Here is an 18,357-nt window from a genome sequence, read left to right as displayed (position 1 = left end):
AAACAAAATAACTTAGCACAATTTCAGAAGACCAACGATGCTATCTATTTCCTGACAGAGAAACAACAGATTCAGAGTGAAAATTGGGAAATACATGTTTTGTACATAGTCTGTAAGGGAACTTATTTTTCTTGATAAGGTATGTTTATTACAAGGATTTGATTTTTCTATTGTACCATAAAAAAGTGAAAGGAAGAGTTTCAGTGAGAATCTTATATGAACTGACTGATGAAGGTATATTGAACAGAAAGAGGAGAATAGTTTATAGTAACAATATAAAACTATAAAAACAAATGACTTCAAAAGCCTTAAGGACTCTAATAAACTCAATGATGAAGAATAATTCTAGAATAATTCATGAAACATGCTAACCAGCTACTTACAGGGATGTAATGGCACAAATGATACATACTGTCTGGAGTGGGAAGGAGAGGGAAAGGGATTAACTGTTTATATAGTATGTCTACTATGTCCTGACTCAAACAATGTGCAAATTGGTTTTTTTTTTTCTTTTTAAACATATCGTCTCATTTGATCTTTACAACATCTATGCCATGCAGGTACTTTTATAATCACCCCTATTTTACAGTTAAAGAAATAGTGAGAAGCAGAGTTTAAATGACTTGTCCAAGGTCACACAGCTAATAAGCCTCTGAGGCCAATTTTGAACTCAGGTCTTCTGGACTCCAGATATAACACTCAATCCACAGAATCATCAAATGCCATATGGCTGATGTGGGAATTTGTCTTCCTTGACTATGCACATTTTTACAAGACTTCTCCCCAACCTCTATTCTAAACCCTCCCAACAGAAGAGAATATATAATTTTAATTGGAAAAAGTATTTAATTATTCACTGAAAAATAAAATTAATTTTTACAGACAGAATCAGTACTTGCTGCTCTGCAGAAACAGGATCATAGATCTGGAAATAGTCCAGCCCCCTCAGTCTAAAGATGAGGTGACTGAAACCCAGACAGGAAAGTGACTTATCCAAGGTCACACATGTAGCGATCAACAGTCAGGGTTTAGGACAAAGCCAATATTCTTTCCACATCATATTATACCATCTCCTATTCTCATTAACGTTTCAAAGACAAATGTGGTTTATAGCTAACACACTCATTTAGAGCGTCACAGCGGAAAGAGCACCAGCTGAGAAACTCGAAAGGCTCCAGTTAAAATCCTGCACAAGGTAAGACGGACAAAGTAGTCATAGGTGCTTAAGTCCCATAGGCCAGTTTCAGTGTACAGATGTTTACAAGGTGCAACATTTGAGGATATGGTAACATATGAAATAAAAACAGTAGCAATAATAGCTAGTATTAGATAGTGCTTTAAGGTTTGCAAAACACCTTACATAGGTTCATTCAAATCTTCACAATACCCCTGGGATATAGGGGCAATTATCATTTCCAGTTTAAAAACGAAGAAACTAAGGCTGGGTGATGTGCCCAGGCTCACACATGAGCTAATGTGTCTGAAGCAAGGCCTTCCTGACTGCAGGCCTAGTGTTCTGTGCCCTGGGTCACCTAGGTAAACATAGAAACTTTTCTGTTCAGTTCCTATATTGTTTTTAGCACATATCTGCAAATAAGATCTCATTTTCTGAAGCTAAACAATGGCTATGGGATTGTCCCAAAGAAAATTCATTTGCAATTAATTATACCTATAAATGTAGGCACATCTCTAATGTAAAAATGCTTAAAACTTTCATTTTAATTTAACAGGGCAGCTAGAGCACCAGTCCTGGAGTCAGGAGGACCTGAGTTCAAATCCAACCACAAACACTTATGAGCTTATTAGTGTGACCCTAGGCAAGTCACTTAATCCCAATTTGCCTCAACTCCCTCAAAAAATTAAACGATCAAATGGTACATAATTGGCAGTAGTTACTGGCTTCTGGAAATAGTGGATTTTTCCTATTTTCTTTGTAACAAGATTAAAATGGTCATATAAATATGTAATCGATAAACTCAGGGCCTTATTCTGTATGTAAAAATACATGGCTATCTTTAAAAGGTGTACTATAATCAACCACAGAACTTGTGATCAAAAGATATGTTGGGCCCAGATTTCAGCTAGAAATTAAGACAAAGAGTGAATTCAGAATTAAACTGAACTATCAAACAAAAAGGACTGAACAGTGAGGACTTTGTGGAATCCTGGCATGCAGAATATTTGCTATGAATTCTGAGTGTATCCTCTTTCCTTTTATGATTCTACCCAAAGATCATTTTTTTAAAAACCAATGATTAGTAGACAGAGAGACTTTAGATATACGGAGTTCAATATCCTCATTTTACAAACGAGAAAACTAAAGCACAGAAAAATTAAGTGACATCACCAAGGTCATAAAGACATTAAGACTCTGAGGCAGAATTCAAACTCAAATCTTTCTGACTCCCAAGTCTATCACTCTATCTCCTAAGCTTCCATCTACTGACTGGGGGGGAAAACAAATTATGTGTATAAAAATACTCATAACAGCATTATGCAGAATTACAAAAACCTTAAAATAACCCATGTGTCCAACAGATGGTGAATGACTAAGCTAACAGTGGTATAAGAACCAGTGGAATATTATTGTACCATAAGAAATGGCAACATAGAACAGCAGAGAGAGCTCAAGAGTGTGGAAAACCAGGATTCAAGGACTTTCTCTGACACATACCAGCTGTGTGAATCCTGAGCAAGTGAATGAATTTCTCTGTGCCCAGGTAAATCCCTAAAGATGATCTGCAACAATCAGAGCAGAGAGATCTTCAAGGAGTGTGCTGGGTATGCTCAGTCTGTACAGAACCTCCTCTTCCGTCACAATGACAGCAAAATCATTGGAGGTTCAACTCCTCCAGGGTCTAAGAAAAGTATGGGGGGGGGGGGAGAATATAGGAAAAGGGATGAAGGAAGGGGAGTGGAAAGAAGCAGGGGAATCCTAAGATGCAAGTAAAAGTTGGGCCTAGGGGCTCAACTGGCAGTAACTCCCTCCTTTTTTTCTGTTCTTTTTCTTTAATTCTTCTACAAATAATTGTTAGACTTGTGTCCAATCTGCCTTGCTCCCCCTGCCCAACGGGGTGCAGGGGAAGGGGGGGAAGGGGGAGTAGAAGAGGAGAGGCAGGCCACAAGATAGGCATCCTGAACTTCTGTCACCAAAGAAGCTGTTAACGTGTTCTTTTAATTGTTTCCTCATTTTTCTGCCAATTTCTTGACACTGGACTACATTAGAGTTGAATTATGCTCACCTGAGGGTGTGGTAAGGGAGTGTCTTGATATGGGGGGAGGGGGGACCTATAGGTTTTGGGTATAGTTACATTTTTAAATAAAATTTAGAAGTCAGGTATTTTAATAGCTTAATACTTAATAAAAATGGAGAAGAATTTCTACTGGAGAAGGGAGAAAGGACTGCAAAGAAGTCAGTCAAAGAATGACTGTGCAAAATTCTGAAATAGGTTGAATTTATCTGTATTTCTCCCGCCCCTCATCCACTTCTTACTACCTAGGACTCTAATCAAAGCCCTCTAATTTCAGCTCTCTTTACTAGGCCTACACTATATTTTCCCATTACAATCTCTCTGAAAATGTGCCCCTACTTCCCTACCTAATCAAAACCTATACTTCAATGAAAATTTCTGTTTGAGCTAATTCAAACTAATGGAAGATACCCTTGTTCTTCCTCCAAGAGAATATCTGAACTGTTACCAGCATAACCCAAGTATAGTCAAATGATAAAATTTCAGGAAAGGGAACAATAGGGTGCTATGGAACAGTGTCTAAGTAGTGCCAGACTTTGAGGCAGGAGCCTCTGGCCTTCTCAACATTAAGAAAGTGGTTAAACTGTTGAAATAGTTTTAAATTATCAATTTTTGTTAATTTTTCCAAAACCAAAAAGCATATACTTGTGAACATTACAGCACTGTTCCTTCCAATTAAAATGATTTTAACTCTTTACATTTCAGGGAATATGTAGTTGAAAAGGAATCAATACATCAAATCCTAAATAAACCTTTCTGTCATTATGGCAGACACATTCTAGTGGACAGTCGGCTAAATCAACCAAAAACTTTTGAGATTTAACTGCATAAGAAAGGACCACCCCAGCTGCAGTTTAGAAGAAACTATTCTAGATTCTTTACTGGAAACTGGAAAATGTCCCTTCTCTTGAGCAGCTGTTGAATGTCACATTAGACATTCAAACTCCAGCTCACTTCAGAGGGGAATTTTTTTTCAACCTAGAAAAAAGCAGCAGTCAGCCAAGAACTATGAGAGGAGCCAAAACCCTCTGAGAAGCAGGGCTGTTTTGTTATTGTTGTTTTTTAAACACAATAAATGGGAAAAGAGAACTGACCAGTCATCAGAGAAATAATAGTTTACTTGACACTCCAGATGTTCAAAGATTTTAATAGTCACTAGTCAATATAAGCAGAAAGAGGGAAAAACCATTCACTTACCCAGGAACTTTGTAATTTAGTTAATGAAAGCCAAGTCCAAAGTGAACTTGGAGAGAGGCTGGCAGAAAGAGCTAATGAGGATCGATCATGTCAAACTAGAAGGTGTAGATGTACAAGAGAAGTTCCAGGATAATTATTCAGATAATCAGGTTCAATTGAGGCAAAAATACACAAGGAGGTACTATGAGAAAGTCCAAGGGAGGACTTAGGCATATATCCCAAAGAGTTTAAAAATAGGAAAAGGACAAAAATATGTGTAACAGTAACTTTCTGCTGCAGCTATGAACTGGAAGCAAAGTGTAAGTGCCACTTAACAGCAAAATGGGTGAACAAATGATGATATTAATATAATGAAAAATTATTCTGCCATAAGGTACAACAAACATGAAGAAATCAAAAGAAACTTGGGAAAACTTTTTGGAATGAAGAGTAAAATACAGAAATCAAGAGAAAATTCATATGATTTTAAGATTAAAAAGGAAAACAAGTCTAAACGACTTTGGAATGCTGAAAAAAGTAGTGACCAATCAAAACTCGTAAGAAAGATGATATATCATACTTACTGACTTCAGGCTGAGAGGATGTTGTACAGAAACACAAAGATATGTTGCACTCCAGGAAAAGTTTTGATTTATTTTCTTTGATTATTCTTATTAGTTAAAGGGTGGAGATGGGGGGTAGAGTCTGAGGTTGGAAGTTAGTAGGTGGTAAAAAAAAAAAAAGAGAAGAACAGCAGTAAGTCTAATACACAAAAAGAGAGGGAAAAATCAAGTTGAGAATGACAATCAACTAAAGCATTTATTTTCTATTATGTGTTTGGCTAAGGAAGGGGGGCAGAGGGAAGAAATATGTGTGTGTTTAAGTATATCTTATATGAACACAGCAAAAATACAACATAGGGAAGGAAGAGAGGGGAGAGCAAGGCAGGGATCAACAGATTCTTCAGTTTAAAGAAAATTAGAAATCCTATGAAGAACATTTGAGAAGGGCAAACTGCAAACAGAGATGGGAGATGGGAGTACACTGTGAGAAACAGAGAGGACTGTTGGCTGCATAGTAAAAGTCAAGAAGGGGACTAATATGACAAAAGTGGAATAATAGGATGGGGTTAGGCTTTGAAGGGTTAACAAAGGCTGAGGATATTGGTTCGAATCTATCAAGACTAGTGAATGCCTTCAGAATGGGAATACTGTGCTACAGTAAGGCTAATGTCAACTAGGTGTCCATAAATCTGACAGCAATATGGTAAATCCTCGGCATGTGGTGGTCACTAGAATATTTAAAGAAGGGGAACTTGAGCACAGACAGAAATGGAGCATGTCAAAGTTTCCGTGCTTACTAGGAAATGAATCAAATTCATGAATTTGGTTGCTGTATTTCCAGCCTGGTAAAGTTAGAGACATCTACCTTCTATCACCAGCCCCTAAAATAGTCAACTACAAGAGCTTATTCTTGAACCTAGAGGAAATAAGGAGTAACCAGAATTCACGAAGTAGATACGGCATCATTAGTAAATCCTCACTTAAGGAAAGTCATTTTGGCACAATACTGGACAGGACAGGTAGGAGTGGAAAAAGAACTGAGAGGGAAACAACTAAGAAGGTATTACAATAGTCTAGGCAAAGCATATATGGCAATGTTGTCACTACCTGTAAAATTTAACAATGCATAAACAATGCATAACACAAGGTCATGGTTAATCAAACTCGATTTTATTCTTTCTTGCATGCTAAACTATTTGTTCTTAAGTTCATGATGAAAAAGAGAGAACTTTGCATGATTTGAACAAATTCGTTCCTTCAGCTATAAAAATAGAGGGTTGGTATAGCTCACCTCAAAGCAGGGTAGAGCTCAAAGTTAGTACAGCTAATCTTTCTGGCTCTAAAATTCTATGAATCCTATCCTCAGCTTTTACACAATGCACACCCTTTGATCCAGCAATACCACTATTAGGTTTATAATCCAAAGAAATCAAAGAAAGAAGGGAAGCTTCAATATGTAGAAAATATTTATAGGACGTCTTTTTGTGTCAGCAAAGAACTAGAAACTAAAGGAGTGCCCATCAATTAAGAAATGGCTTAACAAAACAATGCATCAATGTGGTAGAATACTAGAGTGCTGTAAAAAAAAATGAAAGAAATGGTTTCTGAGAAACCTGTATTTATATAAACTGATACATATATATATATATATAACACAAAGTTAGAAGAACTAGAAGAAAAACATATACAATAACCATAACACTGTAAAGACAAACTCCTTTTTCCAAGATTGAGGTACTCTGTCAACATAATGGCCAATGGCAACAGTTGATAGACTCAGGGTACAGACCCTAGATAAACTTCTACTTGGACAAGGCCAACAAGGGAATTTGTTGTTACCTACAAATGTTTGTCACACGGTTTTGTTTTTCTTTCTTTTTCAATAGGGAGTAAGGTGGGAGAGAATGAGAGAAGGTATATTTTAGCAATCTAAAATAAAATGTAATTTAATTCTAAAAATTATTCTGGGTACACTTTAATGAACATCCTTAAATTAATTCAGGTAGACAATTATTAATTGTATAACCCTGGGCAAGTCACTTAACCCTGTCTGCCTCAGTTGCCTCATCTGTCAAATGAACTGGAGAAGGAAATGGCAAACCACTCCAGTATTTCTGCCAAGAAAACACCAAATGGGGTTACAAAGAATCAGACGAGACCGAACAACAACAAAGCACCCTAGTTCTATTAGATAATTTCTACAGATGAAGAAATGGCTCAAACAGATTTTGAAAAAACTATTTACAAATTTAAAAACAAAATACCTGGGAGAATCTATCCTTTGTGCACCCATTTCATGTTAATGTTAACATATTTTGCTGTAGTCTGTCTCGGCAATTAAGCCCTTAGAGTGCATGTCATATAACTGTAATTCTCACCTAGCAAAATTGCACTTCATGATTTTTGTTCACCATAACAAAGAGGAAAGTGGTAAAAAGGAGAGAGAAGGTAAAAGAAAGTGCTCCACAACTTCCCTCGGGGAGAAAAAAAAGTTTGTCAGATGTCAGCTTTAAATATCTGGCTTACATCCCTAGAATTTTGAATGCTACATGGCAGCTGAATTAAAAACACACTGGTAGACAACTATGAATAAGAATGAATCAACTCCAGAATCCATGACTGCTATGCTTACACTGCAAAACAACTTTTAAGAAAATCTATATTGCAAACAGGAAACCATCCAAAAATTTTACTTTAAAGAATTATACATGGAGAAAGATGGTGCTGCTTCCCATCCCTTATCAACATGTTCATTTGCTCTGTCAGTTTCACCCCAAGTCAATTTTCTTTTTTCAAAATATGATTCAACATCAAACTTATTCATTGGGAATTTTTCTTCCTCTATGCATTTTCTCCTATCACCTATCATGGCCAGAATCTTCTGTTTTATTACTTCCTTCCTAAGCTGTTTCTACTAATCTTTGAGTAAATACCTCCTTCAAACACTATTCCATGTCAAGGAAGCCTTTGGTGCTCACCTAGACTGCCATCTAGATCAGAGGTATTCAAACTTTTAAACTCATGTGGCTTTTGAACCACCTACCATTATGTGAATATTTACTTATTTTAAAATTATAAACAGGTAACACTGGGCTAAAACTTAATATATGTGTGTGTGTGTCTGCAGATATATAAAAGAAAACTTAAGCAAAAAAAGTTTTTTAAGACTGAGAAACAAAATAATATTTTAACTCAGAGTCAGTAAGAAACACTGTAGGAGAGCAACATGGTCAGATGTGTTCTTTAGGAAAGTAACTTTGGTAGAGATGTAGAAAATGGATTGGAAGAGTGGATAGACTTTAGACAGGGAAATTTGTAAGAAGCAATAGCCTAGGAAAAAAGTGATGAAGGCCAAAACTGAGATAGTGGTTATGTCAGGAAAGAGAAGGTGACTGATACAAGAGATGTTGTAATGGGAGAATTATAAGATGTGGTAACTGACTGGATATAAAGGTGTTTCTGTGAAAGACAAGAGGTAATCTAGTTGGAAGAGTAGTTCTTACTTAACCAGGGTTCTAGGAACTTGCTTTTAAAAATGTTTTAATAACTGTAATTTAAAACAAGTTTCCTTTATGATACACTTAATAACATTTTATCTTATGCATTTAATAATCTGCTGAGTAGTTCATATATGCTTCCGACTGGTAAAAGGGCCCATGACACAAAAAAGGTTAACACTAGAAAGGAAGAGAGGAGTATGCTGAGGAAATAAGTATTAGGTCATAATGACCTGAGGGACCAAAGTTGAAAACTTAGATAACAGAAGGACAAGTGTCCTAGGATAAAGACATAATGGTTGGGGCTGCCAGGTAGCACAGCAAGTAAGAGCACTGGCCCCAGAGTCAGGATGACCTGGGATCGAGTCCGGGCTCAGACACTTAGCACCCCCAGAAACACCTGGCCATGTAACCTTGAGCAAGTTACTTAACCCCGATTGCTCAGGGGCGGCCAGGTGGCTCAGTGAGTAAGAGCACCAGCACCAGAGTCAGGATGACCTGGGATTGAATCCAGACTCTGATACTTAGCACCGCACCCAGAAATAACTGGTCATGTAACCTTGAGCAAGTTACTTAACCACGATTGCTTTAAAAAAAAAAAAAAAAAGACATAATGGTTGTGAAAACAAGTCCCAGACCTAGGAGTAAGATATAAAACAAAAAACAAAAAATAACTGGAAAGGTTGGAAGGGGCCAGATTATGGAAGGCCTTAAAAGCCAAACAGAAGAGTTGGTATTTAATCTAGATAATGCATATGTTCTTATAAGGTGTGCCAGTTAGCACAGTTGCTGCATTTTGATAACAAGCAAATGTTGCATGTTCAGTCCCTGAATGGTAGTTTCCTTTCACATAAAAAGAAGGAAAATTTTTTGTAAAAGCAGTTATAGATTCTTTCTGACTAGTCAGTTCCACATAAAATAAAACCAAACCAAGTAAGTTGCAGGAAAGTATATCTTGGAATTAAGAGGAAAAGTCTGATAAATACAAGCTGCTTTATGAGACTGAATTCCCACATAAATATAATCCCATAAGGGGATTCCTGCTCAGAAAAATGACTTCTAAATAATTTCTGATATTCTATGATTTTATATGTGACTTGCCAAAAGAGGAATGGTAGGGTAATGGGTAATTTAGATTATATGTAAAAAAGAAATGTAAGATTAAATGTAAGACACAAACAAGGGAAAACTGTTAAGCTGGATATGGAAGCCATTGTAGGAAAATCTCAAGACCAGTAAAATCTATTTCATTCCATCAAAGACCCAGGATTTCACTGGTATGGGCAAGTAATATTGGCACACAGAAAGCACTAAATAAAAGCTTGATGACTTAGGAGAGATTAAGAGGTATTAGAAATGAGAAATTAATCTGGAAGAAATTTGGAAAAAGATGTCACTTGGCTTGTAGCAAACATACAATTTCACTAAATCTTCTTTAGCATACTTAGAAAAAGTGGATAACTTAAAAGTATAGACACTACAAAGTAATATTTTTCAGTCAAGAAAACTCAATTGGTTAAAATGTGAACAGTGTTAGATTAGGTCATTTGAAACCCATGTTCTAGATATAAGCACTGAAATTAGGAATGGGCAAAAAAGGATACAGTTAAAAAAAATATTCCACATTACCTCTAAGAATAAGTTTTCTAGTATCCATTTATTACTTAAAACTCAATTTTGGTCATCAAATAGAAGCAGATCCCTAAGACTTTGTTTTATTTAAACTATTACCCTATATATCACACCCACTCAAATAACTATTCATTCTTAACTATCATGCTGGTTTTTGTTTTTGTTTTTTAATAAATCTATTGCCCAAGAATGGAGCTTGATTCAACAAATACAAATGACAACATAAGCTGGGTTACTCTGAAGCTTTGAAAAATTACTGCCTGATAAAGAGATTTAAAGCAAGTAGAATGGACAGTAATGATTATACAAAATAGAAAATGTTTTGAACAAATCCAATGAGGCTAAGATTAAAAGGGAAATAATTAAAAGAGGAAAACCTTTTTTAGGAAATTTCTTTGATAAAGGTCTTATTTCTAACATTCATAGGCACCTGATCCAAATTTATATGAATAAGAGCTATTCCCTAACTGATAAATGGTTAAAGGCTATGAACAGCTCTAAAGGGAAAGACATCTGAACTATCTATACCCAAATGAAAAAAAAATGTTCCAAATCATCAATAATTGTAAGAGCAGATGCACCTCACTTCCATCAAACTGGCAAAACTGCCCTTCCCTCCCCCCCCTCAAAAAATAAAGAAAAAGGAAATGACAATTATTTGAGGGAGTAGAGTAAAACAGACACTTTCATGCACTGATGATGAAGGTGTGCAAATCAGTATATCCATTCTGGAAAGCAATTTAGAATTATGGCCTAAATGTTACTAAACTGTGCATACACTTGGTCCCTGCGAATACTACTAATAAATAGGCTTATATATCTCAAAGAGAACAAAGAATGAGAAAAAGGTCCTATGAGAGATATAAATAACTGTAAAGGTATTAACTGCTCATATAAAGACTGAGCCAATATAATAAGAATGATAATACTACCTAAATTAAAATGACTAGAAAAAATTAAAATTAAATTAATATGGAGGCAAAAAAGTCAAGAATTTCAAGGGAAAGAATGAAGAAAAGTGGGGAGGAAGCCAATAAACACCACATCACAAATTATACTGCAAAGCAGTAAATATCAAAACAACAAAGACTGATCACTAGATGTATTCATAATGTGCAAAAGACCTAGGGGACTAAGGTTCAAGAAACACCAAGTACCCAGCTACTGAGATATATGTGTTCACCATGTGATAAAAATCTGTAGCATTGGGGCGGCCAGGTAGCACAGCAAGTAAGAGCACCGGCTCCAGTGTTGAGAAGACCTGGAGATCGAATCCCCGGGCTCAGGCGCTTAGCACCACACCCAGAAATAACTGGCCGTGTAACCTTGAGCAAGTTACTTAACCCCAATTGCTTAAAAAAAAAATCTGTAGCATTATGATTTGGAAGATACCAGTTTTAGACCAACATCTTCTATCTTATAAGATAAGCTCCAAATAGACAGGTGGCCAAGATATAAAAGGTTATATAAATTTATAATATAAATAATATATATTATATTATATTTACATATATAAATATTATTTTACCATAAATTTAAAAAATGAACAAAAATAAGGAATAGCTCATGACCAAACAAGAGAACCAAAGAAGATTTTTAAAAGATAATTTTTATTACATGAAATTTAAAAGATTTTAAAGAAATAGAATAAAACTAAGATAAAAAGGGAAACAAGGGGTAAGAGTGAAAGGTGGAGGTTGCTGAAGCAAGTCTATGATATCAATGTTTCCCTTCCATGATACCTAAGGAACTAAACAAAAATCACCATATTTTCACAAGTATCTCTTCCCACTTCCCCTCCCAGGGGCTTATCTCATTTCTTTTTTAAGTATCTTTTTAAAGACCTAAAAAAAAATGGGGGGGATCAGTACAACTGATCAAAATAGCAAAAAAACAAAAACAAAAGAATCTGAAAATGTGCAACATAAAGAAATTGTGAACCTGTCACCACTTCCAAAACATGGGATGGGAGTATCTTCTCAAGTTTCTTTTTCTAAAGTCATATTTATTCATTATAATTTTCTGTCTTTCTTCCTTTCTTTCTTTTTTCTTTGCTTTTTAGAGGGCAATTGGGATTAAGTGACTTGCCCTAGGTCACATGGCTAGTTTTTGTGTTAAGTGTCTGAGGTCAAATTTGAACTCAGGTCCTCTTGACTCCAGGGCCGGTGCTCTATTCACTGAGCCACCTAGCCGCCCTATTACTTATAATTTTCACTATTGATTTTGGTTATTCTTTTCCATTTATACTTTTCTAATAGTTCAAATTATCTTTTCTTGGTTCTGGTTGCTTTATTCTGTTATCAGCTAATAAAGATCTTTCCATGCTACTCTGTATTCATCACATGTCATTTCTTATAATACAGTAATCTCTATTATATTCATTTACCACAAGTTCTTTAGTAACTCCCTAGTCAATAAACATCTACTTTGTTCCAATTCTCCAATATTGCAAAAACTATTTTTATGGATGTTTTGGTGACTTAAAAGGATCTTTTTCCTATCAATGTTTTCCAGGGGACATGAGCCTAGTAATGGAATCTCTAACTCAATGGATATGGGCACGTTTGTCGCTCTATTTGCATAATTCCAAGTTTAAAAAATTAGTTGTGCCAATGCACAGCTCTACCAAGAATGCACCAGAGGCCCTACCTTTGAGATCGTTGTGAAATGATGTCCAACTCAGAGAAATGGAGGCCACTAAACCATATATAAGGATCTCTGCTGGTCACAAGTTGACTCAAGTTTTACAATATAATGTTAATGATGTTTAATGCATTATTATTTCTTGAAATATTTTCCACCTATATTTTAATCTGGTTTGTGCAGCACTTTAGACTGTTCAGGACTACAAGTTTCATATCTCTGTCCCAGTAGAGAGAGTACAGGGTTCTGGAGTCAAGAACTGAGTTCAAATTTGACTTCAGACAGTTATTTAACTATGTGACCAAGGGAAAGTCACATAACCTCTGTTAGTCTCGGTTTCCTCCACTTTAAAGTGGAGATAACAGCACTTATGTCACATGTAAAATGCTCAGAACAGAACCTATACACTTATATAGTAACCACTCTTATTATTATCTACCCACAGTCCCTCCAAAATTGACTGCTCTCATGACATCTCTGCCAATTTGCAAGGTGTGAGATAAAAACTTTAGGTTTTTTTGTTTTGTTTTGTTTGCTTTTTGGAGGGCAATTGGGGTTAAGTAACTTGCCCAAGGTCACATAGCTAGTTTTTGTGTTAAGTGTCTGAGGCTGGATTTGAACTCAGGTCCTCCTGACTCCAGGGCCAGTGCTCTATTTACTGCACCACCTAGCTGCCCCTTTCAGAGTTGTTTTAATCTGCATTTCTTACTGTTAGTGGTTTGCATCAATTTTTCATACAGTTGTTGATAGTTTCAATTTTTTGAGAACTGTTGATACTGTTTGACTAATTATGTTTTGGGAAATGGCTTTTCATTTTATATGTATAATACATGTGAATGTATATATAAATGCATGCATGTATGTACCTCTGTTAATTGTCTATATATCTTGGATACCAAACTTTTATCAGAGAAATTTGATACAGATTCCCCCCCATTAAAAACCAGTACCCTTTTTATACTAAGTATATTAATTTTGTCTGTATAGAAGTTTTTCAGTTGCTTATGATCAAAGTTATCTATTTCATATTACAGAATTGCCTCTATCCATTGTTTGGATTAGAATACATCTGCCACCTATATCTGTAAGAGGTAAGTGATAGACTTGTCTTTTTTCTCTTCTTTTTTAAGAGGAGAGGGAAGGAGGGGGAGGGGAGGGAAAACTTTGTACAACCCTCCCTCATTTAAATCTAATTCACTTGCACATATGGCATCACCTTCCTGATGTTGAGATCCTCTTTGACAACAAAGGATGAACAAAGGAGCAGCTAGGTGGCACAGTGAATAGATCGATGGCCCTGGAGTCAGGAAGACCTCAGTTCAAATCCAGACTCAGACACTTAACACAAAAACTAGCCATGTGACCGTGGGCAAGACACTTAACCCCAACTGCCCTCCGAAAAGAAAAAAAAGGACAAACAACAAGAGTATGATCTTTAATATTAAGGTCACATATCCATTCTGAAGATATTATGGAACATTTTAGAGCCTATTTCTGCCAGACTGCTTTCTAGTTTCTCCATCCGCTTTTATTTAAAAATAAAAAAGGAGAGCTATTTCCTAAGTAATTTATGATTACTGGTCAAATCAACCTGGGTTATTGAATTCCAGCATATCTGATTTTCCATTGTCTAGTCTGTTCCATTGATCTACCCTTCTACTCTTTAAATGATACCAGATGGTTTTGGTGACTGTAGTCTGATTGATTGGATTTTATGTAAAACATGTGAATCATTATTTAAGAATCATACTGGTTTGTAGTTTTCCTTTTGTGCTTTCTCCTTCCTAAGTTTAGGCATCTGAACTTTACATTTCTCATAAAAGGAATCTGGTACGGTGATTTTTTTTCAATTTTGGAGAAATCTATGTAGTATTACATAGTAGCTACTTGGTCTTTAAAAAGTTTGATAGAATTCTCCTATGACTCCATTAGGATGATGATTTTTCCCCCCTTTTCTTTAACAGCTGGTTCTATTTTCTGAGATTAGATCATTTGAGATCTCCCTTTGGCCTTTGGTTACATTTTACATTTTTGAAGGCATTCTTCAATTTCTTTTTGTGTTCTCAATTTTGTTATCATGTATCTGTGCCCAATCATTCTTTTTTATTTCTTCTGCATTCTTCTGTAATTTTTCCTTGTTCATTTGCTATTTTGTGGATTTGTTTTTCTGTACTCTTCTTTTGGATCATATTAACTAAAGGTTTATCGATTTTATTAGACTTTTCAAAGAATCAGCTTTAAATTTATCATTTTTATAGGTCTTTTGGGTTTCAAATCCTCTAATGTTTAGTATTTTCTCTTTTGTGCTTATTTTAGTTTTATTTGTTGGTTTTCTAACTATTTTTTTAAATGCCTACTCAGTTCATTAATTTTTTTTATTTTGTTAATGTATGTTTGAATAAGATTTTTTCCCTAGAGGGCTGTTAGCCTCAATATAGAAATTGTAGTATGTTTCATCATTATTATTTTCTTTCACAAAATTATTAAATCTTTCTATGACTGTGTTCTTTGACCTGGTCATTACTTAGAAATTCACTGTTAAGTCTCCAGTGGGCTGTCTTGTATACCTCCCTAAATCAATTACTATTTTGATTACATTATTGTCTTCAAATGACTGTGAAGATCACCCCTCAGAATGTGGTTTAGCTGGTCTTTTCATAATAGACACACAGTCTCCCATTCATTATATCTGCATTTAAAGTCTTTCTGGGTTAATAATAAGTCAGGTCTTAAGTCACCTTTATGCCTTAATGAGACATAAGAGGAAGACTTTATCAGAGGAAAATATTCACAAAAACCCACAATTACCTTTTTCCCAGTTTGTTTCTCCACCATGTCGTTGCTGAGAGAGAAATCGTCTAACTGTGGTGCTTTAGAACACCCACCCTTGGGCATCGTTCTGCTTTCCTTACTTGATCTTCATTTATGCTGCCATCGCTTCGTCATCAACTGTCTGTTTAAAACAAGAAAGAAAACATTTCAATAGCTTTCAAACCTTTAACTGCAATAGTCACAAAACGTGCTAGTCTTACCCTAAATACAATCAACAATAATTTACACAACAGAACTTAAAAAAGAACACAAACAGCTGTCTGTCAAGCTAACATACCTGAAAATAGAAAATTATAAGGAAGACAGGGAAATCTTTGTGAAAAATCTAACCCTTACAGAGACCATCAAGCAGAGGCTTACCTTTACCTGCCCTGGACTCACAAAGGGCTCAAAGTTGTTATGTACTAGAAATCAGCAGGGGCTATTAGTAAGGTTAAGTTAAAGATTTTAACATTAGAAGGAGGTAAACCCTCAGGCATTTACTTATGATTTGCCCCAGGTCCTAAGGCATGATTGGTTGTTCTTTGTGATTTCGTCCCTTTGTGATTGTCTCCAAACCTAACTCCATCCCCTCAATGACCCCTAATGTTCATTTCAATTCCATTTTCTTCAGTATTTCCTTCTATAGGGGTCATTGAAGGGGACTAAGTTATCCCTAACTGTCTTCAGGTTCAAACTGATCTACCTGTCCCACTATATAGAAAGGCTAAATACCACACTAATAAACAGAACTGAAACTTGTAAAAAATAAAAATAACAAAAAATAAAGATGGAACTCCCCCACATAGACTGTAAAGTATGTGTTTCCAGCTGCAGACCAGCCAAGTTTTTGCTTCTATTTCTAGGTGACAATCCAGCATAATAGTGATCTGAGTGCATAGATTTAGGGCAGTAACTTTTTAGACACGGTATTTACAACTCAAACAAAGGTACCTTGCTTCACCATTTCCAAGAGCCTAGTCAGCAATCTATGGGTTCAGAAGGGTCATGTGAGGTTATTAGTTGTAATCAGAGGTGTGGTGCATTTTCCTATCTTCATTCTAAAAATCTAACACCAAGTGCTAACTTTTAGCCACTAAATATTGAACCTATTAAGAACTCCTTTTCTCAACAGCTGCTGTATCCCCCAATACCACTCTGGGAATCAAACACAGCCAGTACTATGGAATGAATCCATATTACTCATCTGAGAAAGCATTTTTGATGAAAACAAGACACTTCTAAAACAGCTCTGCTTCTTCATACGTACAGGTTAAAGACATGTAAGTGTTCTAATAGGTGAAATCTTCCCTTGGGTACTTGAATAGTAGTTGTATTTAAAATTGGGTCATGGAGAGGCTAGGTGGTACAGTGAGTAAAGCACCAGCCAGGAGTTGGAGGACCCGAATTCGGGTTCCGGCCTCAGACACTTAACACCCCCACACAAAAACTAGCCGTTTAACTTTGGGCAAGTTACTTAACCCCAACTGCCCTCCAAAAAGCAATAAATAAATAAATGAAATAAAATAAAATAAAATTGGGTCACACATATTCTTGGGACAGTCTTTATTCAAAGAAATAATCTTTCCACAGAAAATAATCAGACTTTTCTAGCCTCCAAGATCTCCTATTACAATCTTCCTCTCCTTCAAAATAGTACAATTGTAAAACAGATAAAAGGAGATGCCCCCCTTCACAGAACAAATGGTGATTTACTTTAACCTAATATTATACATTTGTTAACACTAAATTAGAAACAAAGCCAAGCTTGGGGTGGATAAGGCTTCTCTGTACTGATCCTATGTTATTGAAAAGGCCTTGAAGAGTTTGCTTTTATTTAATCTTATTAATAATTTATAAAAACTAAGCCTCTAAAACACTGGCTCTGGAGCCATGGGGCCCATTTCTCACACTGCCGAGTGAGCCTGCACCATTCACTCACCACTTTGCATCCCAATTTTTCCCCATTCCAAGGGAGTTTAAATAACAGTCTTTGAGGTTCCCTCCAGCTCTAAGTATAATCCTATTGTTTTCTCAACTGCCTATGATTGGCCTCTCTCCTACTGGAAGAAGCAATGTTGGATTTGGTATAAAGTTGGATCTGGATTTGAATCCTACCTACCTCCATCTCCCAGCATTTCAGTTACTTATCCTTTCACAATCGGTTTGTTCACAAGTAAAATGGGTGTGATAAATTGCAGGACTCACCTCACAGAGGTTCTAAGGATTACATGAGATAATTTATGTAAAGAGCTTGGCAAATAGTCAACAAAACTCTCACCACCTTCATTACATCTTTACTATAAAGACTAGAAAACAATTTGGGGGGAAAAAAACAAGTACAGACTGGTAAAAAACTGTTAGCTTATAGAAACTACTCCAATCCTATGCCCCACAATTATGCACAAATTACAAAACTCAAGCTGATTCTCACCAACACGCTCACAGTCACAGAAAATTCCACAGAAGGATGTAACTATGAGTTCAATACCTAAGAAAATAATCCTGGCCTTCAAGAGGTATAAAATCTCTTTGTGGACATAAAACACAGGTACGTAACACATTTAAACAATACAAAGTAATACAAGATTGAGTGCTCAATGAACATGGTAGAGGGAGGGAGGTATGAGGATACTGGGGAAAACATGGAAGTGGGAGATCTGGAATACGAAGGCGGGATGGTCTGGGGAGTCTGAGGAAAGAAGATGGAATTCCCAAAGGGGGGAACCAGGATTTTTTTTAAACTTTATTTGGGGGGGGGGGGGGGGGGGGGGGAGGGGAGAA

General features: G+C 36.0%; 1 protein-coding gene across 4 annotated transcripts in view; it reads right to left on the bottom strand.

Annotated features, from left to right (window-relative positions):
- ANKRD11 (ankyrin repeat domain containing 11) overlaps nt 1–18,357 on the bottom strand; it is a 276,644-nt gene that overhangs the window by 103,008 nt on the left and 155,279 nt on the right. For all 4 annotated transcript variants that reach the window (XM_069085540.1, XM_069085538.1, XM_069085537.1 and 1 more), the window contains one exon: nt 15,571–15,715. Coding sequence is in view for 3 of the 4 variants with exons in the window: in XM_069085538.1 (XP_068941639.1) it covers nt 15,571–15,657 (87 nt within the window). In the remaining variant the exon portion in view is untranslated. The remainder of the gene's footprint in view (nt 1–15,570; nt 15,716–18,357) is intronic.

The sequence above is a fragment of the Petaurus breviceps genome, unplaced genomic scaffold (assembly GCF_028583685.1).
Source record: "Petaurus breviceps papuanus isolate PSGF00001 unplaced genomic scaffold, PetGlider_PUasm1.0 176, whole genome shotgun sequence".
Classification (NCBI taxonomy): domain Eukaryota; kingdom Metazoa; phylum Chordata; class Mammalia; order Diprotodontia; family Petauridae; genus Petaurus; species Petaurus breviceps.
The sequence above is the reverse complement of the archived record's forward strand: the minus strand, read 5'-3'. Positions and strand labels throughout refer to the sequence as shown.